At 44.7% G+C, this 22862-nt stretch overlaps 2 protein-coding genes across 4 annotated transcripts in view; one reads left to right on the forward strand and one right to left on the reverse strand.

Moving 5' to 3' along the window:
• Nucleotides 1–8237, reverse strand: part of VCF1 (VCP nuclear cofactor family member 1) — a 16866-nt gene extending 8629 nt beyond the window's left edge. Inside the window, exons 1-2 of one of the 2 annotated variants that reach the window (XM_068531052.1) lie at nucleotides 7952–8227; nucleotides 3584–3683 (exon numbers count right to left, since the gene is read on the reverse strand). In XM_068531052.1, coding sequence (XP_068387153.1) covers nucleotides 3584–3683; nucleotides 7952–8172 — 321 coding nt within the window. In that variant the 5' untranslated portion in view covers nucleotides 8173–8227. Of the gene's footprint in view, nucleotides 1–3583; nucleotides 3684–7951 lie in introns of both variants that reach the window. The other variant, XM_068531053.1, reaches the window with a different exon arrangement.
• A 272-nt stretch (nucleotides 8238–8509) lies between these two features.
• On the forward strand, nucleotides 8510–22101 carry MTNAP1 (mitochondrial nucleoid associated protein 1). Of its 2 annotated transcripts, none has more exons than XM_068529887.1 (6): nucleotides 8510–8581; nucleotides 9059–9154; nucleotides 11305–12769; nucleotides 17695–17802; nucleotides 18570–18677; nucleotides 21745–22101. In XM_068529887.1, the coding sequence occupies exons 3-6, from the start codon at nucleotides 11332–11334 to the stop codon at nucleotides 21807–21809; spliced, it is 1719 nt and encodes a 572-aa protein (XP_068385988.1). In that variant the 5' UTR covers nucleotides 8510–8581; nucleotides 9059–9154; nucleotides 11305–11331; the 3' UTR covers nucleotides 21810–22101. The 2 variants fall into 2 exon arrangements, with proteins under 2 accessions (XP_068385988.1, XP_068385987.1); XM_068529886.1 differs by lacking the exon at nucleotides 8510–8581 and adding an exon at nucleotides 8588–8968.
• Nucleotides 22102–22862: the final 761 nt, after the last annotated feature.

The following is a 22862-nucleotide window of genomic DNA, read 5'->3' on the forward strand; positions in this document are numbered from 1 at the left end:
TAAGTCACTGGAGTTAAAATTCAAGATCTTCAATGCAAACACAGATTCAAGTTTTGAAAAAAACCACTAGACCCCAATTTCCTTACTTTCTGTAGCTAGAAATCTAAAACTGCTGTCTAGCTAATACCATGTCATAGCATCTACTCAGAAAAATATTTTCCAGCTAAAAGATAGAGGGAGGAAAATTATTCTTCTCTGTTCCTATGATTCAAGAGAAGTCTAGAATCTAGTGGCCCTGGGTGTATTCAGCAAAGTCCCTCAGAACTTCCGATCTGTCTTCTGGGAGGTGGCGCACGCCGTGGGCAGGAGCCAGCCGCTCACACTCAGAGGCTGGGGCTCCCCAATCTGCCTCTCACCAGCTATGTATCTTTGGGCAAGGGACTTTATTGTTCTGTGCCCCAATTTTTCCATCTGAAAAGTAGAGATCATAATAACCACCAAACTGACAGGAAGAAAATGTACAAGTAGATTCAAAGTTTCTCTTTACATAACTAATCTGGCAAGTTGGTTCACATTCTTCAGCTTCCTAGAATCTAGGAAAAAAAGAGGCCCATACTATCTCCATTTTACAGATAAACATGACTTACTTGTGGCACAGTTCAAAACAATTCAAACACCTCGTGTCTTATTTCCCAGTACTTGCCAATGTTATCACATTTAGGAGAAAAAGGTGAGTTCTGGAAATTAATTATAAATAACAGTTTTAAATCTCTCTTACAATGAAAACAAACTTCCAAATGAAAAGTTCTTTATATGTTACAAGAAAAAAATTCTAAACTTAAGTATCTCAAGAAAAACACAGGAGGGGCTTCCCTGGTGGCGCAGTGGTTGAGAATCCGCCTGCCAATGCAGGGGACACGGGTTCGAGCCCTGGTCTGGGAAGACCCCACATGCCGTGGAGCAACTAAGCCCGTGCGCCATAACTATTGAGTCTGCGCTCTATAGCCCGCGAGCCACAACTACTGAGCCTGCGTGCTGCAACTACTGAGGCCCGTGCGCCTAGAGCCCGTGCTCCGCAACAAGACAAGCCCCTGCAATGAGAAGCCTGCACACCACAACGAAGAGTGGCCCCCGCTCACCACAACTAGAGAAAGCCCACGCGCAGCAACGAGGACCCAACACAGCCAAAAATAAATAAATTAAATAGATAAATTAAAAAATAATAATAATAAAATAAATAAATAAAGACACAGGAAATGGCTTCTCTTAACTTAGTCTCTTAAGGAAACTTACCCTGTTGGCCCTACCTTAGAATTAAAAGATACTGTTTTCATTAACAATACACTTTGTCATGTAAATTAATAAAATTAAGAATCCACTAGTAATGACCTGTTTTATTATTTCCCCCTTTATACACAATTATCAACAAGCAGCCAAATGTCCCTAAACTGAATATTTTTATGCTATAAACATAATGATCTACTCCAGTGGTCACGATTCAATTATTCAGTACTTAACTTTCCATTTTAAAGTTTTCCCCTGCCTTTTACTGCTCTAGTTCTCCCTGGGTTCACTCAGACTCATTACTCCAGGGGAGGGGCGGGGATAAATTGGGAGACTGGGGTTGACATAAACACACTACTATATATAAAAGGGATAACTAATAAGAATCTACCGTATAGCACAGGGAACTCTACTCAATACTCTAATGACCTATATGGGAACAGAATTTTTAAAAAGTGGATATATGTGTATGTACAACTGAATCACTTTGCTGTATAGCAGAAACTAACACAACATTGTAAATGAACTATACTCCAATAAAAATTAATTAAAAAAAAAAAAAGACTCATTACTCGACAGCACCAGACGCCAGTAAATGTGCTGAAACGGAGGGCCGGAGGGTCGTGACCGCCCGTGAGGGATCTACTGGTGAGTTCAGATTACCATGACAGGTAAAAAGTACCTGTATTGACTGTTACTTATTACAAGGGCAATCCAGTCCATCCTTCAGACTAATGATTACAGAGTGGTTTAACCACTGAATTTCCCTGGACAAGTAAGAACCAGACATGTGAACCCACAGGTTGAATAACAATACACTGTCTTCTTCTGTGAGAAGAAGAAAGGTATTAGGGAGTGAAGGTCATTCTCTACAAACAGCAATTAAAACAAACCAAAACTATAACACTAAGGAGTATTACTCAAAATAAGAGATCAGAAATGTTTAATTTTTTAACAAATGACAATTTATACTCCTGTTCTCAAACATCAAAATTGTAGATACAGGGAAAAAAGATCAATACAAAAAAGATCTACTGTACCTTTGAACTAATGCAAACATCATATAGCAGGATTGACATACAGACACAAGTAATGAAATATTCAGGGTGATACCGTGAAAGTAATCACCACATACTCTTTTTAATGAATAGTCTTATAACGCAAAAGAATAATGGAGACTCGATTCTGTTAGTTTTATCATTAGATGTTCATGGCAGCCTCTAATCTTTGGTTTTCTTCCAAAGAAAAAAGAGATTCCCTAGTTTAACCAAAAGCTCAATTACTTTTCTGTTAATCTTAAAGGAGGAAAAAAAAAAAAAAAAAACCCAAAGGAAAAAAAAAAAGGTGATAGGAAGATTTAAAAGGGGGGATAAAAGCTATAGAAATTTAAGTCTCCATGTAGAAGGATCTAGTCTGCACTGGTGCATCAACTGCTCCTGAATGAGTATTACCTACATGACAGTTACCGATTTTTTTCTCCCTGAGGGAATTACTTTGGATTTCTGGTAAAGACTGGATATAGGTCAAATCCTATTACTGAGAACTAATTAAAGTACAAATTACTTTGGCTGTGGAAGAACTGTGATCTATGGAATTCTGCTTTAAGTGATGAGGCTAGGGCTTAGGAATCTTTGCCACCAAGGAGTTTCTCTCTTAGGGTGACAGCTGTTAAGGGTCCAATCTTTAGGTGCATAATTTAATAGCAGCACCCCTTCAGCGTCAGCTTCCTTGCTCCACTGCAGACCAGGTGCTCGAGTGCGCAGGAGGCATAGTGAAGCACCCAGGAAACCAAAGTTCAAACCAAAGTTTGAACTTTCCCCTTTCCCCTCTCCCCCCACTCCACTCTGCTTCCCACAGGTGCTCTTTTCAGAACAACATAATGAAAACATAAACACAATTAAAAATAGGACTTCGCGTACACATACATTATATATTCCGAATGCTTGTACGGTTTCTCTTAAAAACATGGAAAGCTTATCTTTCGGAGACATGGAAGCAGCAAAATATACTTGTCTTGAGGACAATTAACGTTTAGAAACGATTAGACAATAAGCTGGCTTCTGAAATACCAAACAGGGGTTCAAAGATGGGCTTTCAAAGGTCCATAAAACTTCTAACATACAAATTCTGGGGTGCGTGTATGTATGACTACGTGCAGACATAGGCTGTTTTGCTGGGGAGAGGATGTGTAGCTTCCTCAAAAAGGCCATGACTCAAAAAAAAAAAAAAAAAAGGTTAAAAACACTGCAATCAAATAAGATCACTTTTCTTTATTTAAAAAAATTTTAATTACACGGAAGTAACTGGGTTATTAGCTCAAGCAATGAAAAGAGCAGATACTCTGGACCACACTTCCTACCTCTGTGTCCCAGGAATCGTGAAAGACAGGGTTTCTACTACTCCTTTTGGTCTGTGGGGGGAGATGGTGGTCTTCTTCACTGCCATTCCTTCTCCTTTTCCTGAAATTAAATCACAAGGAGAAAAAAAAAAAAAAATCCAACAATTGACCTTCTGGACACTTCAAACTGTAAACCATGACAACATATAAATTTGCCCTCTTGCCTGAAAAAAGATAAATCATCATATGATATCCCAATAGGTAAAAGAAGTTAGAAGTACACCGTCGCCAGGCACGAAGAACAAAAATATAAAATAGCAGCAGTACGGTCGAGCTTAAATTAGTAAAACTCATTTCTAAAAAAAAAGCTTGCCAATTTGAAATGCCTGCTGGGAACAAATAAGATCAGGAAGACATTAATGACTAAGCTCTCAAACTCTACCTAATTAATGTGATCTTTTCCTACATTTCCTGAAGTTACAGTTCCAAGTTACCTAATTTTACTCCTGTCCGTACGACAACATCTAAGACAGGAGTGACTGCCTTTGCCTATTTACACTTAAAATCCTTATAAAAATGGTGCTACACAGGAAGAGCACTGGAGGTTCTGGTAGCCTCGAATCTTTCATTTTCTTTCATCCCTGATTTCTCCCCAGTTATCACATTAACACAAAACCTCTCTGCCCTCTAACATATTAAATTACTTTTCTGGACAATCACCGGAAAGGCTGCTCTTGGACACATTAACTTGATTCTTCTGGCTACACCACCTGGTATTACGAGAAGTTACTTCCCCAGGTTGTTACTGTGAGACTGTAGCACCAGCCACTTAAAATGTCCAGGTTTCAAGAAAAATCACACATATTTCTCAGTCAAGTGTTCTGAGATGTACAAGAAAGACAAAATTTGTATGTTTTCTATGCAAGAATCAAGTGCTATCAGGACTTCCAAACCCCAGTTAAAAATCAGAAATAAATTAAAGGAGGTATAATTTTAAGTCAAATGACATGGAACTGTGCTGTCCAATACAGTAGCCACGAGATGTATTTGTTAATTTAAATTAATTAAGATTAAATAAAATTTGAAACCCAGTTCCTTGATCACACTGGCTACACTTTCAGGGCTCAGTGGCCACCCATAGCTAGTGGCGACTGTATGGGACCACACAGATATAGGACGTTCCTACCACTGTAGAAAATTCTACTGGGCAGTGCTGGCTAGAGGCCATTTTATACAGAGCAGCACAATCTATTATAATGAAAACTCTTCAGGGTTCAAGTTTCTATAGCTAGAGGGTAAAAGAGCTTTTTGGAAAGTACTGAATTTGAACATATAGTATCTTCTATACAGTTATACTTTCTATGTGAGTAGGGTGGCTTACTGTGGTAGGCCCTTAACCCTACGGCTCTGAGTTGAGGTCTGGACATCGGAGAAAATTTAAGTTACCACCCCGAGCTCAATCCTCGGTATTTGTGAATACATCTAACGTTATTAATGAACGAGTATGGATCCAGTTTAGGCTTGGAATGATAAATAATGGGTGTGCGGTTCTGATTAAGCATTAACCAACCTGTAGAGGGAGGGCTACACCGTTTACCTCATTCTAAGACTCAGCTGTTTATAAAATAAGATCTCCTTATCTTTCTCTCAGGGGATTAGATCTTATCCTGAAGTACTGGAGGCTAAAAACTAGATAAATATCGGGTTTTAATTATCATTAAATGGATGTGCTAGTTGAACCAAGAAATTGCTCAGTTCGTTCTAATATGACCACTTCCAGAGCACTGTCTGATGGAAGGCCAGCTGACGCACAAAGAGAAACTCCTCAAACGACAGCGTGCTGGTCCCCAAACTCCTCCTTTATCAGCATGCCAACAGCTGATTGTGCCTGGGCTGCTGAGTCACTCTAACCAAACTCATGAGCCTGACCAAAACTTTCCAATTTCCTCTTTTATAATAGGGGATAAGATACATCTTTCCAGCGACAAGACTATGAATGTCAAGTGGATAGGCCGGTTTTGAAGATTTCAATTAAACTCTGGGAAAGTCTCATGAAATATCCCTGCCTCATAATCAGTTGATTTCTCCAGGTACCAGAATCATCTCTTTGGCCTCCTGGGAGTCCTCTTCTTTGCACGGCACTAGATTAAGGATGAGCCCTACCGGTTCTTCATTCTCCTTTTTCTAAGCTCTTTGCGGATTTCATCCTGGAAACCTTTCTCTTTTAACAACATCATTCATAACGGTCAAAACTACAGCTTCATGCTTAACCCTTTCCACACAATCAGTCAGATTGTAACTTTTCACATTAATGCCATAGACCAGGTTACAATTTGAGCAGCTACCCTAAAACTGATTACATTCTCCCTAGCCATCTAGTTACAGATTATTGTCTAGCATCTGTTACTTCTAAGGATGGCAGAAATACACCACTTTCCCTCGTTTCACTTCTCTCCAATATTCCTGTCATCTCCTAGAGACCAAGCATAGAAGAAATCCTAGAGTACAGAGACTAGTGGTTTTCAATTTTTTTTTAAAAAAAAGTAACAGAACTCTTTCGTCCTACCAAAAAAAAAAAAAACAAAACAAAAAAAATCCCTCTATTTCCACAAGAGATAAAGGATCTGTTTTAAAGTAGAAGCCTCCCTCCCACAAACCCACCCCTCTTGCAGTTTGAGAAACCACCGTCTTAGACCAACCCTTCATCTTAAAATTGAGGAAGCAGATCCAGAGACCAGAACTGACTTGGAGATGCTAAGACAGCTGGAGCTCCTCCATCATACTCCACGACACACGGGTGCAGAGAAACCCCTGCCAAATCAAATGCCTTCTTTTATAGTGAAGAAGTTACCACGTTGAGATTGTGTGAACTAGATACAAGCAATCTGTTACTAGTATAAACACATTCAGATTACCCGTGTACAGCACAGAGTAAAAGAAATATTTTGCTAAGAAACATTTCGACTTTTTCAGATACGTGAGACATCCCAAGGAACTACTGGAAGTACAAACTGGGTTTGGGAAGGAAAAAAATGGCAGTTAGATCAGGCTTACTGTACCTAAGGACCCTGTGACTAACTCCAGTAGCAAGTTGGTACACCTGGCCCCTAATTTCAAATTTAGTCCACTCTTCTTTAATACACAAGTAGAGGCTTTATGCCCCACTCACTGCATGACCCAAGTCAATATGCAGAAGTTTGGAGAACCCGAGATTCTCGCTATTGGCCCAAATAACTTCAGGGTGCTTACGAGAATCTCAGTGCCATGAATTTACCATGCTCCAGAGTAGGGTCCTTGTGGAAAGACTGTCAATTACATTCAAAGCCAATGGAAACACAGAAAGACAAGAAAAGATCCAGCATAATCTACCAAGGCAGTCCTATCTTATTCACTTAAGCGTCACTGAGATCTTACAGAATAAAGGAAAAGAGCAGTGAACCTAGAAAGACCCACTGAGCTCTCTAAATCTCTTTCCTCATCACAAATATGAAAGATTGAACTTGCTGATCTACAGTTTTCAGTTCAAACTCCACGATGAGGGATTTTTCTAATTTCGAATAAAGCCGATCCTCTTCATTCCGGGGTACAATCCCAACTTTCTCCTCCCCACCTGTTTACAGGGGGAAATAAGGGGAAAAAAAGAAAAAGAAAATCGCAGCTCGGTCCGGACTGTCCTAAGTCCGTGTCAACGAATCATAACATCGCCTAAATTAAGACCCGGGCCTAGGCTGGGAGAAAAAGTAGTGCATCACGATATAATCCTACCTCCCGCCTTCCGAGTCAAACGGCTCCGCATCCAAACAGTTTAGAATCCTGCCTGTTCTTAATGCTACAGCCGAGAGAGAATCCACAAGCCACTTTGGTCCTCGGCCCTTCTGTGTTCACAATCGCCCAGGACACAAGTTCTTCGGTCTAACCTAACCCTTTCCTGCTGCGGGGTTAAGCCCAAGCCTTCTTTCTGACCTTGGGGAGACCAGCTCCCCGCCCCGTCCTCTCACAGACGCCCTAGGGGCTCCTCTCGAAGATCAGACATTCTTCCCATCCCCCTACCCTCCTAAATTTAGGACGGGGAAGCTTTAGGGCCATCGTCTCTCTTCCGGGACCGATCAGACTTCATTCCAAATAGGGAAAGATAGGGGGGAAAAGATGGGGCCGAGAGAAACCTGGGCCCTGGGGAGTCACTCCTTCAGCGCCCCCAGGGACCAGGTACCCGATCACCCGCGCATCCCTCTCCCCTCCTCCCCCCGGACTGCAAAGCACCCAGATGGAGACCTGCCGGGCCCACGCTTGCTCGGACCCCGCGTCACGCGCCCCCTCGGCTCCAACCCCCAAGACAGACACAGCAACCGGCGAGGGGCTGGAAAGGTGGAGGGTCCCCTGCGGTCTCACCTGGGGCGGAGGCGCTCGCTCATGTTAACTGATGGAGGCGAGCGACGCGGCGCCGCTCCACGAAGAGAGAGAACAGAGGGTGTTGTGTTCCGGCGGCCGCCACGCCCACACCCTCGGGCCTTGGGTCTCACCGCGGCTCCGGTGGAAACGGCCGGCGGTGAGTACCCCTCTGTGGGACCCGTACCACCTCTACTTCCGGCGTCTGCTCCGCGCCCCCCCATGTCGCAGCCGCCGTGGTACCGCCCACCCGCGGCTGCGCAGTGGCGCGACCCCGGCCGCGCCGACCGGTAACCCCGCCCACAGGAAGAGGCGGGCTCGGAGCGACCAGGAGCTTCTGGGAGAGAGGCCCTCGTTCGAGGTCGCCCGAGCTTTCGCCTGTTCGCAGCCGAGAGGGGATAGGTTAAGAGTCAAGCCAGGTTTAAATTAAATTAAACTATATCAGAATAATATGATACAAGTATTTGAGTTAAATCCCTGTGGGGTCACAGTTTTTTTTAAAAAGCTGAGAAACATCAGGCAGTGGTGCGGACGGCCTGCCCCGGGTCCCAGGGCTGAGAGTTGGGAAGTGGCGCGTGGGCTGCGCTGGGCGGGGTTTGTCGCGGGGCTTCGGGGTCGTATCTGTATTGCGAGGTGAGGCGCTGCCGTGGGGGTAGTTTCCACGGGTGGGGATGTTTCCTGGGGCCTCCGCCGTAGGTCTGGGGATGAATGTGGCGACAAGAGGAGAGTGGGGGGAGGGCTTCCTGAAGCCGAAGAGTCCGCCCCCTTAGGCGTCCCAGCGGCTCCGGCGCCTGGGGCTGGGGGGGCTGCGGAGAGGCCCCAACCAGGAAGCAGCAGGACTGCTTTCCTGAAAACGTTACGGGCAGGGGGGTACGCCAGATAGTACTGCTGGAGGCGGGGAAGTCCGCTGGAGAGCGCAGGAGCGGCGGGCGAAGATTAGCCTAACTTTGAGGTCCGCCCTGTGCCCAGGAGGGTGGTGAAGTCTGCTTTCTGGAACAGCGAGGCAGCACTGCCCTGCAGGTGACTCGGTTATTTGAATTTGCCCCAGCACTTTGCCACATTTATTCATTGTATGTGCTGTCGAGTGACTTCCCTAATTGTGTCTTTCAGAGGCCGACATTAAAATCGCAACTGGAGAACGCAGAGCGAGGCATGCAGATCCAGGAGAAACAACCGCAAAATCAGCATCTTTCTAGAAAAGCTTTGGTAAGAAAGCAGTTAATAGGGAAGAACCTTTGTATTCTGTTACAAGTTAATCACTAAAGGGATGTTGCCTGTAAGTTTAAATTACACCTAATGGCCCTTCTCTGGGAACCCTGCCTGCTAGGTCATGAACATGAAGCTAAACTACCTTTGTTTAGCTCAGAGGAAACAGCCTGACCAGGCCCACCTGTGAATCACTGCAGGAAGGAAGAAATTAACACACCCCCTCCCGAGGCTGATGGGAACTAGGAAGTGTTTGGCTTTACTCCCTTCCCTTTTAGTATAAAGGATGCCTGAACTCTAACTCAGGCAAGATGGTTCTTTGGGACGCGAGTCCCCCATCTCAGTCTGCCGCAGCTTTCCAAACAAAGTCCCTAGTCCTCGGCCGAAGAACTCATCTCTCGGTTTATTGGCCTGTTCTGCGGTGAGCAGGATGAGCTTGAACTCGGTAACGTTAAGGCATCCTTGGTGAGACATCACTGTTCAAGGGTGCAGGAAAGACCTCAGTAGGATTAAGTGTGAGGATGGCATGGTGTGGAAGCACATGCCTCTGCCAGGTCTCTTCTAAAGTCGTTAGCCTAAGGCCCTTGCACTGGCTTCCGTTGTGTGTATTTTTGTAAATAAACAGTCCCTAACTTTTATTATATTGTCAAAGGGGTACCTCCAAAAGAAGAATAGTTGCTGTAAAGTCTATTGGCAGAAGACAGTTTTGTTTTTTGTGGGTTTTTTTGTTTGTGTGGTTTTGCCTGACTTCATGTAGGATAAGGTGGGTCCGTTGCTCTGATGGATTGGCCAGGGCCAGGCCCCTTGCTCGGTTCTGAGAATACAGCTGTGCACAGGGTCCACCTGTTCCCTGCCCTCTGGAATTTGCTAGAATAAGAAATGGAAACAGAATTAACTCATCTGAGCTTTGGAATGAAATACTTCCTTTTCCTGACTGGAGAGACTAACAGAGGCACCAGTGGTACATGGTGAAGTTTTTTTTAAATGTTTTTATGTGGCATAAACTTCACAAAATTGTCAAACTAAACAAATTCGCCGTTAATCCATTGTACTACATACTGCAAGTAAAAAATGGGGGACCATGTCACCTCCACTTATTTGTGCATTCGCTATACTTCTATATATGTGTATGTAGATATGCTTATTACTAATGCGTTAAATGTTAGTAGCGTTTCATTTTTCATGCTTAGACAATAGAAGCTCTAATATTTTCTTCTTGCCCCAGTGGATCTTCTGTATATCACTGTGGAAATACTAGTCTGAGCCACCTTGGAATCCCAGCCTGAGTTTTGTATTCTTTACCATTCTTCCCTTGAATGATGTGTTTAAGGGTTTATAACAGTTTCTTCTTTTTTTTTTTTTTTTAAGATGTAATTTAATACTCTTTTTGATTTTTTTTTAAATTTATTTATGAATTTGCCCCAGCACTTTATTATTTTTGGCTGCGTTGGGTCTTCGTTTCTGTGCGAGGGCTTTCTCTAGTTGAGGCAAGCGGGGGCCACTCTTCATCGCGGTGCGCGGGCCTCTCACTATCGCGGCCTCTCTTGTTGCGGAGCACAGGCTCCAGACGCGCAGGCTCAGTAATTGTGGCTCACGGGCCCAGCTGCTCCGCGGCATGTGTGATCTTCCCAGACCAGGGCTCGAACCCGTGTCCCCTGCATTGGCAGGGGGATTCTCAACCACTGCACCACCAGGGAAGCCCCTTATAACAGTTTCTTTATACTCATGTGCTATCCAGTTGACTTTCTACAATGGTAAATAGCAAACATTTTATTCTGATTGGCATTCTGGACATCTTTTCCTTCCACTAAGCATTAATTCACTAGACTTAAGTCTTTTGGTCTGGCTCACCTCCTAGTTAGGGATGTTGAAAAACCTCTTTGGTTGTCTTTTGTAATGACCGATTCCTAAGAGACTTCAAGAAGTGTGAAATACCAAGCAGAAATGGAGCCAGGAATATTGATCTTAAAATCCAACTATGTCTGTTTTGTACCTATGGAAGAAAAAGAATGGGTCAAAAGGAATTTTTTAAAATGTCCTTCAACCTAGCTTCTTTCAAATGAATTTAAAAGGTACAACACCTAAATAAAGTATTAGTATTTACTCTATGGATTGTGTGCTCCCCGTAACCTCACATTTCTCTTTTTCAGGAATAGGAGAGTGCTATTCCACCCAGGATGGAAGTGTGTCCTTACTGTAAGAAGCCATTTAAACGATTAAAATCCCATTTGCCGTACTGTAAGATGATAGGACCGGCTGTGCCTGCTGTTTGTCAGTCCAAGCCGGCTGCACTCCCACGTGCTAAAAAAATCAAAGGGCCAATCAGAGACTCAGTTAAAGCAAAAGAGAAAGGGTTAGGGACCGATAGAAAGAAAAGAAATCCCGAACTGAAAGGGGACAGATCAGAACAACAGACAGTTAAGTCCTCTTCACAACTAGCTGTTGGTTTGGAAAAAACAGGTAATACAAAGGCTGATAAAGATTTCAAGAATCAAATTCAACCCTCCCTCAAAATGCTAAAAAATACTGAACCGAAGGTTACTTTCCCGGGGGAAACTACAGCTCAGTTTTCTGCATCAGAAAACACCACTCCTAAAAAAGAGCTTACTGAAGATTTGTCTAAATCAGGGGAAAGTAAAAATAACCCTTCAGAAACTGAAGCTTCTTTAGCTCTTGGCCCAATGGAACCTTCTCTGTCAAATCGAGATAGGAAACGTTCTTCAGCCTTCCCTAATGATGTACAAGCCACTTCTGCTGATTTAAGATTGGATAGAGTGGATGCCCCAAGACAGAACCTTCTCATAAAATTACTAGATATGCCTCTGGACGATTATCACAGTTCTCCCACGAATCTCAATTACGGGGTCAAAAGGGTAAGCACATCATCAAGCAGTGAGAGAGATTCCAAGGCCGGGGATCACCTCTTGGGAGTCTCTACTAGAGACTCTGGGACTTGGGAAAAGAACACAGAATCACAAATTGCAGCTTTTAAAGTTAGCCCGTTAGGTAAAATCCAGGTCAAGGAGAACCAGGGAAGAGGACTTGACCTTGGAGCAGAGGCATGTGGGAGCCAAGGAAATGCAGAGAAAAGTGCATTTGCAACAGAAATGCAGGAATGGGCCGCCATGAGCGATGATTCAGTCATGGAGAGGAAATCTCGAGGTGAAGGTCTCCCAACAGGGAGAAACTGCAGTGAGCTTCTCTCTGTATCACAGTCACATAATCAAAGTCTTGCCTCTCTGGCTATGAAATTTCTCCAAGAAGAGAAGGCAGAAGCCTGCAGCCATAATCGAGTCCCTGCTATGAAGGCATTGACAAAGAGTGAGGAACAAGCTTCTCTGACACCCAAGTCGGGCTGTCGGCCGCCAGCATTGCACCCCAGGGGCCAGCATTCTGCACATTCAACCCATCATCACGCTTCTAAAGGCCCTTTCACAGGTCAGATCGGTGCCACCGACAGAAAGACCCTATCCAGCTCCCTGGGGCTGGAGTGGTTTCCAGAGCTCTATCCGGGTTATCTTGGACTTGGGGTGTTGCCAGGGAAGCCTCAGCATTGGGGCACATTGGCCCAGAAGCCTGCGCTCATCAGTACCCAGGGGGAAAGCTGCTCACAAGGTAAACACGCTCCCGCTCCCGTTCAAGCTCATCCAGACAGCTCTGTGCCTTTTGAATCAGTGAGGTTTAGAACGCCCACATTCTCTCTCACTTGACTTTACTCGTACCTAGGCATTCTAGTGCGCTGGACTTGTAGGTGTTCTCAGAACGTGACTTCTTGCTCCCAGGGGTCAGTAATGACAGTGGTTTATCACTCTCCCTTCCCCTCCACCAAGAGGTGAAGGTTGGACTCCGACAGGCTGACCTTCTACATTTGGAAGAGGCATGGCCTCTTCTAGAAATTGGGTGGGTATTCAAGCTGAAGAGACTCAGGAAAAAATGAAGACTTCAGGGTCTGCCTCAACAGAACAAGCGCCGTGCTCAGATTTCAGTCAGGACCAGGTTGGGCAGAAAATAGGTTCCAGACGTGTGGTCAGATGCAGCATCCAGCAGCCTAGAGTAGCACAGGAGGGGAGCGCAGGTGGGGTTCTGGCTTTGGGGGCGGGCTGGCGTTAAAGCTGTCCGGAGGGGCATGGCAGTCAAGGCAGGTGGAAGCAGGGCCTCAGGGGTGAGCCGGTGAAGACCAGGGGCAGAGGGTGTGGCCAGAAGGGAGCAGAAATCCATGCCCTGGAAAAGGTAGGCCACAGAGAATAGGACCCAGGAGTAGAACCAAAGATGCAGCCTCAAGACTCGAGAGATTAGGTAAGAAGGATGGGGGGAAAGAGGCTGGACGTCACAACTGATTGGATTGTGAGTCTGTCTCTTCCGAAGCTCCCTGGATGCTCCTCGCTGGTGCTAGAATGGGTTCAGCAGCGGGCAGGACGGAGGCCCGGGTAGGAGCCAAGAGTTTCCCTGCGGCCCCCTCAGTGCCCTCACTTTTTTCTGCTGAGTCTCACCTTTAGTTATTGAACTGCTGCTCTAATGAGGAAACCTAGAGTGTCTCCATTTTCCTCCCCAGAAGCTTTGGATTACTTCTTTTGTTGGGGTTTTCTAGGGGCGTGGTTAGGCGTGGTCACGGCATCCATCTCTTTCTTGCCTAGCGTTCTTTGGTGCTTTCGGGTTATTTTGACAGGAGACCCAAAGCCACTCAGAGTAGGCTTACAGCAGTGTATTATCCCTTTCTAAAGGATACATTTTTCCCCTCTACTATGGTTTGTGAATGATCACATATTCACTAAGCCCCAGTTTGGCTGTTGTGGAAAGCATTTTTTTTTGTATTTTAATTATCCCTTTCTAAAGGTTTCAAAATGGACGTTTATTAAGAGGGTTGCTAGCTTAAAGCTACGTTTCCTTCAGCTGCCTCAGTGGTTAACCAAACCCAGGTCTAACATCTTCACTGTCTTTACCAAGTTGTAGTATCAAGTCCCTGCTCCATCTTAACATAGAATTAAATACTCACATTTGCGTTGCTTTGTGGTGTTCAGGGTGCTTCACCTATCTTCTGATTTTGGCCTCACCACTCTTGAGAGGTGGGCAGAGTGCTTTTCTCTCTGTTTTGCAGGTGATGAAACAGGCACAGGGGAAAAGTGATTTGTCCAAGGTGGTGATGCCAGTAAGTGGTAGAGGTGCTAGTAGAACCCCGTCTCCTGAGGCCTAGTTTAAAGCTTTCACTCAACCATGTTGTAGAAAATGCGCCACAGCTGGACGCACAGGTGGTGTTTATATCTCCGAGCTTCTCTGTGGTTTTCAGTGGCATAAACACACACAGCCCGTAGCAAATCTCTAGCAGGTAGAAGGGCTTCTTTGTATTCTTTCCTACCCTCTGTAGTGCTGAGGTGAGTTCATTTTAGTGGGAAAAGGGAGGGAACTAATAACGTTGATCAGGTGATGGCGGTTTCTGGTCGTTGTGTGAGATGCCTGGTGTAATTATCTCCTTTAACCCTCCTGACGGTTCTGAGGGGCTGTCACTGCCAGAGATTGCCCTGTGTTGTGGGCGAGGGGTCTGAGCCTCAAGAGGGCTCAGTGACTTGCCCACGTTCACCAGTAAGCGGCAGTCGGGATTCAAATCCAGGTCCATCTGCCTTGACAGGCATCCATGGTCTTTGAACTCAGCCTCAGGCTTACTTTAGGGCAGTTAGTGGTCAATATCACGGTTGATTTAAGTTATTAGTAACACGCCCTTTAATAGGTCCCAAGATTACAGGTAATAATAAGGTAAGAGATAACAGTAACCCGCGTCACCAAATCACTAGGCTTGTGAAATTGAATATGGGGGAAAAATACAAGTTGTCCTTTAATAGTAAGTTCCTCCAGAATAGTGGCCAGAGGCGCTTTTGTTCTCCTTTATTGCTCACAGTCTGTAACGTGTGATTAGTTTGGGCTTCCGTATCGGGGAAGCTGTAGCCATCACTGTGCCTCCAGTTCTGTCGTAAACCGAAAAGCGGTTGGAAGTTGGCTCCACCATTAACGGTCAGACTGTGATTCTGCTACCAAATGAACGGGAGACGCTAGAGGAGACCCCAGGATCTCAGTTAAGGTCAAGACCCGATTCCTCAGTTGGCCAGGGACTTCAAGGCCATCCAGTCTACAAGGATAAAAAAGTAGTGTGGCTCTGCCGCTTTGTACCTTCACCTGGCAATGACTGTCCCCAGTGACTGCAGGGTAAGACTGACCTCGCACGCAGTCTTTGCAGAAGAGCTTGGGCTGTATGTGCCCTTACTCAGGCAAAACCTCTGATGGGCCACTCCTCCTCTATCTCAGGAAACCAACACATCCCTTTGACACTTAAAGGCAGGGCCAGTGAGCTAAGAGTTACTGAGTTAACTATGTATCAGGTGTGATACCTGCATGTTTACCTAGGTTATCTTAAGGAATCTTACACCAGTTCTGGGAGGTGGGTACTATCCCCTTTTACAGACGAGGAAACTGAATTTCAGAGAGCATGAGTAACTTGCCCAGTATCCAGTTTCTAACGTTACCTGATGGTCTTTGCCAAGGTTTTCCGGGCAGTGTTTCTTGCACTGGACCGTTGGGCTCCAGGATGTCGTCAGTTTTCTTTCCTGCACGGGGAAATACAGCTAGTCCTCGTACATCAGGTACCTGAGTAAACTTAGGTGAGGTGATTCTACCAGCTGGAAAGGCACCTAGGGCCTTCATTTTGATGAAACAAGGTAGGACCAGAAGCTCTCATGGCCGATGAAAAATGGCTATGTTTTGAGGACCTAGGCTAGGAAATCGCAAGGCAGACTGATGGTTCTGAGGATGCCACCACGTTGGGCTGCAGTGAATCAGGCGTCAGGGGATCGGGCTCATGGAATTCGGCGGCACTAGGAGCAATCTTCTGAGCTTCAGGGAGGAAGGTTCCCATGGACCTCACTACCAGAAGGAGTAGTTTTCCTGGCCTGAGAGAGAGTAGATTTTAGAAGTTCAAGATTTAAATCTCAGGAGACTCAGCAAGTACCAGGGTCTGAGAGTTCTCAGCAGTAGAGGACTTCGTTCAGAGGAAACCTCTCAGAGCCCCAGTCGCCTTGAGAGCATTCAGCTGGGAGGGCTGGCTGGGCCTTTGCAGAATTAGGTGCCTTGGCTTTGGGGCTGAAAGTGTAAGAGATCTACGTCCTCGGTTCCCAAATCTGGACAGTTCACGGTTTCACGTGGTCCTTTTTTTTTTAAGAGTAAAGATTGTTAGGCATCGTCCCCAGAGATTGATTCTGAAGCGAGGCCTCCGAATTGTATTTTCAGACGTATCCTCGGTGTCACCGAAGGTCAGCCAAGTTTGAGAACTGCTCCTGGAGGTGATGGCCCTGGCGCAGGTGCCTCAGGCCCAGCGGTGGGCTGTTCTCAAATTGTGGCAGGGGAGGAGGTGGTTTGGAGAAAAAAACTTGGTGTAATTACAAAAAGCAAAATGTGGCCGACGGGGTTACCAGAAGGTCAAGTGAGAACACTTTATAGGTCATGGGTTTTTAAAGGCCAAGAAACAGCTAACTAAAGGCTGTTCTCTAACCTGCAACCAGGATTTCCATCAGTAGGGTATCCGTGTGAGGTGTTTTGTTTTTTAAGTTTATTTATTTATTGGCTGCATTGGGTCTTCGTTGCTGCATGCGGGCTTCTCATTGCGGTGGCTTCTCGTTGCGGAGCACGGGCTCTAGGCGCGCGGGCTCACTAGTTGTGGCTCGCGGGCTCTAGAGCGCAGGCTCAGTAGTTGTGGCGCACGGGCTTAGTTGCTCCGCGGCATGTGGGATCTTCCCGGACCAGGGCTCGAACCCGTGTCCCCTGCATTGGCAGGGGGATTCTTAACCACTGCACCACCAGGAAAGCCCCTGGGTAGTGTTTTTACATCCACAGCAACTTTTACCACACCTGCTAAACCTGTTGTAAATATTTGCTTAATTTACCCTTTATCCTAATGAACCAAACCAAGACCAGACAACCAGCAATAGTAGAGATTCCCTGCCTGTCATTAAACGTGGAAAATAACAGGGGCAGGGAAAATGTAAATACATAGCCTAAACTCTCCTTTCTGGTTCTACTTTATAGTTATTCATGTATTGAACACAAATAAGAAGTGTGCTGGTCAGCAGTTGGGCTGGGCTGGGCTGATAGAGCTGGCTTGTCTCGACTGTTGTAGTGACAAGGAGCAGTAATTAACGTGACAGTAGAAAGTCATGCTTTTTGCTAATAAGCTGTTTAGCAGATGAGAGGAAGTATAAGTGATTCATTTCATTAAGTATGTACCCCTGGATCATCTGGGCACTATATTTATCGGATCAGAAATGGATCTAGGTCCTGATCCCCAGGGTCCCTTAGTCTGTTGAAGAACCTTTTCTTGATGTGGAATAGACGGCTTTGACCTTCAGTGGTTACCAGTTAGCCGCAGCCCAAGGCAGACATTAATCCATCTATTTAGAATACACCTTTCCTGCAGCCTCGCCCTGGGAACCTTGGGCACTGAGTGTTGGGGAAGAGGATGGATTTAAATGAATTACCACAGTGACTGTTTGGAACCCTAGTTCCTTTGATGGAAAGAAGTTCGACGGCGGTAAGAAGTTTGGAAGCCCCGGCCAGGCTCACAACCTCCAGCTTCTCTCTCAGGAGGCTCTTGGGAGCTGTGCAAACAGGTGAGGCTGGAATCACGACTGCTGGGCTCTGTTGCTGGTTCCAAGCATCTGGAGAACTTTCTCTGCCTTTAGCCATGGCTGTTAAACAGCAGGCTCGAGAAAGAGAAGAGGACAACCTTGTAGTCTTACTACTCTCCTGCTTGTGTGGTTTCATCCTGGAGTCTTGACAAAATTCAAAGTATTCTTCCTGTTCCCCTGCTTGTCTGTTTTCATCCAGGAGTCTGATGTCATTAAAAGCACCGAAGCTAATAATAGCAACTGCTATTTATTGAGCAGCTTTCATTTTTTCAGTACTTACCCCTGCCTCTCTCTGCCACCTGCCCATCTCTGCCTTCCCCACCTTGATTGTCCCCAAGCCAGGAAGGCTCAACCTCAAGTTAACCAGCTGTATTCATCTCCTCCCCACGAAAGATTTTAACCAAACTCCCCAAAATAAGAGTGACTAATTTAAATTTATTAAAATTAAGGTCTTTCTCGGTTTTAGCCTTTTCATCACACGCCGCGCAATATAGCGGTATGTAAATTCTTTGCAATTCCTTTGCCTAAGCTAAGCTGGTAACTTGAGTCCCTCACAGGTAAGGGCCCCTAGGGGCCTTTCCCTCTAACAGTGAGACCTGCTTCTCTTCCAACAGGCTGGGTCAATATAGTGGTATGTAAATTCTTTGCAATTCCTTTGCCTAAGCTAAGCTGGTAATTTGAGTCCCTCACAGGTAAGGGCCCCTAGGGGCCTTTCCCTCTAACAGTGAGACCTGCTTCTCTTCCAACAGGCTGGGTCAGGTGTCGCACCGGCGTGAAGAGCAGAGCAGCCGGCAGCATCCTGATGCTCTTCACAGGATACTTCGTCCTTTGTTGTAGCTGGAGCTTCAAGCGTCTGAGTAAGCCTTTCTCTACTTTCAGCCTGAATTACAGGTCACATCCCATTATAGGCACCTTCAAGGGATTTTCCGAACTGCTTTTTTGTTTCTCAGTTTTGCATTATCTGACATGCCCTAGAGAATGAGCTGTTGCCTGAGGGGTTTTTTTTTGGAGGTTTTTTAATTGGAGGTTTTGGTTATAGTGGCCTTTATAAGATTTGAGTAGAATTTACATAACTGCTGTTATGCTCCATTTAAGATTGTCACTGGAGATCTGGTGGGCTTTGTGTTTTCTCCTTAAAGCTATTTGCCTGTTAGAAGATCAGGGCTCTTCTCCAAGGTGACTTTTTAATTCCTATGTAAGAGCTTCCTTTTAGGATTGAAACCAAATAGCTTTATACCCCAAGAGAGAGGAGGAGAAGCAAAATACAGCTGTCACTCATCAGTGTGTCTTAAGGCTTAGAGCTGTTTTATTTACTCCACTTTTTTTTTTTTTTTACTCCACTTTTAACATTAAAAGCACAACACCTTTCTAGTGACACGTTTCAGCTTGCTCCAAATCTTACCAGAAGGAAAATGCCTAGATTTCATTGCTCTTTTAGTTCTAGATAACTTTTGCTCATTTTTTTAAGTATTGTTTTATAAAAGAAAAAAACCAGAAAAAGCCCAGTGTTCTTCCACAATTTAAAAACAAAAAAACCCAAACGCTTTCAGATGAAAACTTTCAGTATAAAAGTGTAAGATAATCATTAACACTGGAGGCCAGTAGAATTCACAAGCTTCTAAAATATCAGATTTGACTCTAACTGGATTTGTTGGCTAATTCAGTACCGGTACATAGGGTGCAGGTCAAGCAGCGGGAATGTGTCTGCACCAAACTCTTGCATCCTGACTAGCAGGGCATAGCTGCTGGCCCTTGTCTAATATGCATGGCCATCGGTGAGAAAGAGGAATTCCTTTCTGATCATCCCCGCATAAACGGAGATGCCTAAAATCCCAAGTCATTTCTTTCACAGGGAAAAAGCCTTCCCTGAAAGTTTTAGCTGCCTGAAAGAGACCATTTAGGTGATGCTTGAGGTTATTTTTCACATCTCTAAATTGAGACTGAAGAAAGTGAGACAAACTTCTCATTGTGCTTAAGACTTTACTTCTAAATTTATAAAACAAAATTATAACAGAATGATCTGTAGAGTCAAGACGTAGAAACAGTCAACAGAATGGCCTCTTAGATCCTTATGTTTACCTCTGTTTATCCTAAGAGCTGCAGCGCTGGTGTAAGTAGCATTGACCTGGACACCACGTAAGAAAGCTTTGGCACTCCAAGGCAGGGACGGTGGAGATGGCTGCAGTGCAAATTTAACAGTGGAAACTTGTACTGGGGGCAGGGGAGAGCACGAAAAGAACAAAATTATTGGAATCTAACAATTCTGTAGGAAGCCAGTTTTTTAATGTGGACAGATCTGGTTCTGTCTGGATATTTCTTTTGGCTTGTTCTCAAAAGTGACTGAAAGTTACTGAGAAAAACTTCAGTTTGTTTAATCATAAAGGCTGATGTTATTCAAGGAGACAAGAAGATGGCAGAGTTCGTCATTAAAATTTTTAAATAGCTATTTCCTAATAGCTCATATCTCAATTTTAGATCTGTCTCTCTAAAATTATTCTCTATATCTTGGCATTTTACTATTCATCTCTGCTAGATACTCGGCTACATGTGCACTGGTACAGAATATTATCTGAAGTGGCCGGAAAGCAGCACACATCAGACCCTTCCCCTTGGGAATGGTTAGGCCCTTCTGGGTCCTTGACCAGATCTTGGCAGGTGTGAGAAACATAAAAGCAGAGGGTGGGTTCAGAGTTGCAGGTGAGCCTCTGAAAAATCCTTGGCAGGTTATTTTTTAAGCTAATTAAAGCAGCACACTAAACAGGAGGCTAAATCACCTTTTCCACATCTTAAGTGAGTATAATAGTGAGCAAATGGTTTCTGCTATCATCTCTTCTTGGAAGCTTTTCAGAACTCCACCCCTATCCCTTCCCAAGAATTTCAGTGCAATACTCAAATATTCCTCCCACTTTGTTAGGGTTGTTTTTGGCTGGTGGGGTTTTTATGTCTCTTCCCTCATCAAAATATTCCATGTTTTTCTAATTTTCTGCTTTGGCCCCTAGAGAATAACTTGGATACTTGTAAACGCTTCAAGGACATGTAATCTAGGTCTCACAGATGGATAACGGTTTTCAACCTCTTTTCCAACATCAGAGGTTGATTACATATCAGATAGAGATACGCCCCTATCAATCAATTGATGGGTCTGTCTGTGTCTTCCCTTTGCTTGTGATAGCCTCAGGCCAAAATACATGCGTTCAGTCCCTCTTTTGTCCCAGCTCCTTCAAAACTATGAAAAAGCAGGTGTGCTGTTTCTAAGGCCAGCATTCATGTATTTGCACACCTCTTCCTTCTCTCTTCCCAGAACTCGATGCTGGCTTATCTTCTGCTGTATCTCCCTTTTCTAGTCTTCAGTCCCCTGTCCCCCCGCCCCTCATTATTCCCAGTGGGAGTAATTTAATTCTGCATCAAATTCTCATGGTTAAGGAAAAGGTGTGCTAGAATTCTCCATAAGGAAAAATTCACGGTTGAGCAAGAGTATATACTGGAGGTAGTTATTTTAGTTTAATATGACAGAATTTTCAGAACTCCAAAAACAGTACCTTGCCTTTGGGAAAGGCTTTGTGGCCTTTCTTTGTAAATGCCCTGTAAGAGACACGGTCAGGGAGGGGTCTCCCTGCACCTGCCCCTTTGCCTTACTCTAGATCAGAAATGCTCAGGGTACAAAGGTAGGTGAGAATGACCTCTCACTTATGTCCTCTTCCCCAATCCCCTCGAGCTCAGGGGTCAGCAGACCACGACAGCCCACAGACACAAGCCAGCACGTGGCCTATTTTTGTAAATAAAGTCTCCGTGGGACCCAGCCCTGCGTCTTTGGTTAGGTGATGGCTGTGGCTGCTTCCACACTGCAGTGGCAGAGTTGAGTTGTCGCAACAGAGACCGTAGACCCTGCAAAGCTGAAAATGGTTACTCTCTGGCCCTTCACAGGAAGCGTGCCAAGCCCTGCCCCAGATGGACAGGACGCCTCACGGGCTCCTGTGTCGGAGGGCTGAAGACGACTGGGGATCTCCGTGCTGGAGCATTTGGTTAGGAAACGCGTTTCAGGAGGAGAAGCCTTTCTGGACTCAGTACCTAAGCACCTGAGCGTTGCCTCTTCAGCTCCCCACAACATGTGAGTGCAGTGGTGACGGCAAGAGTAAGCTCACAGCCCCCCAAGGTTGTCATCAAGATCATTTTTGTCACTACTGTAAATAAACTAGCGCCACTTGTTGTAATCAGAATGCTAAAACATCATGAAAGGGTTTAACTCCGTTAGATCACAATAAATACTTTACATCTCTGAAAGTAAGTTCCTTAATGAGAAAAACTAACTACTTAATGACCCATCAGTCCTGAAGGGATATCTGCTGCTTATTGCCCAGTATGTTGTGTTAGTTTCAGGTGTACAGCATGGTGATGCAGTTATATATATATCCTTTTATGTATATGTATTCTTTTACAGATTCCTTTCCCTTATAATTTATTACAAAATTTCGAGTAGAGTTCCCTGTGCTACACAGTAGTCCTTGTTGATTATCTGTTTTATATAGAGTGGTGTGTATCTGTGAATCCCAACCTCCTACTCTATCCCTCCCCCTCCCCCCCGGCCCTTTTCCCCTTTGGTAACCATAAATTTGTTTTCTACGTCTGTGGGTCTTTTTCTGTTTCGTATATAAGTTCATTTTTATCATTTATTTTTTGTAGATTCCCCATATAAGCGAATGTCTTTCTCTGTCTGGCTTTACTTAGTATGATCATCTCCTAAGTCCATCCACGTTGCCACAAATGGCATTATTTCGTTCTTTTTAATGGCTGAGTAATATTCCATTGTATATATGTACCATATTTTCTGTATCCATTACTCTGTCAATGGACATTTAGGTTGCTTCCATGTCCTGACTGTTGTAAATAGCGCTGCTTTGAACACTGGGGTACATGTATCTTTTTGAATCATGGTTTTCTCCAGATATATGCCCAGGAGTGGGATTGTAGGATCATATGGTAGCTCTATTTTTAGTTTTTTAAGGAACCTCCATACTGTTCTCCATAGTGGCTGTACCAATTTA

This window comes from Eschrichtius robustus, chromosome 20, assembly GCF_028021215.1.
Source record: "Eschrichtius robustus isolate mEscRob2 chromosome 20, mEscRob2.pri, whole genome shotgun sequence".
NCBI lineage: Eukaryota > Metazoa > Chordata > Mammalia > Artiodactyla > Eschrichtiidae > Eschrichtius > Eschrichtius robustus.

Coding starts and splice junctions, on each gene's coding strand:
- MTNAP1 (XM_068529887.1), top strand. CDS start 11,332: ATGGAAGTGTGTCCTTACTGTAAGAAGCCATTTAAACGATTAAAATCC. Junction 12,770..17,694: donor GGGGGAAAGCTGCTCACAAG/GTAAACACGCTC, acceptor TTGGAACCCTAG/TTCCTTTGATGGAAAGAAGT. Junction 17,803..18,569: donor CTTGGGAGCTGTGCAAACAG/GTGAGGCTGGAA, acceptor CTCTTCCAACAG/GCTGGGTCAGGTGTCGCACC.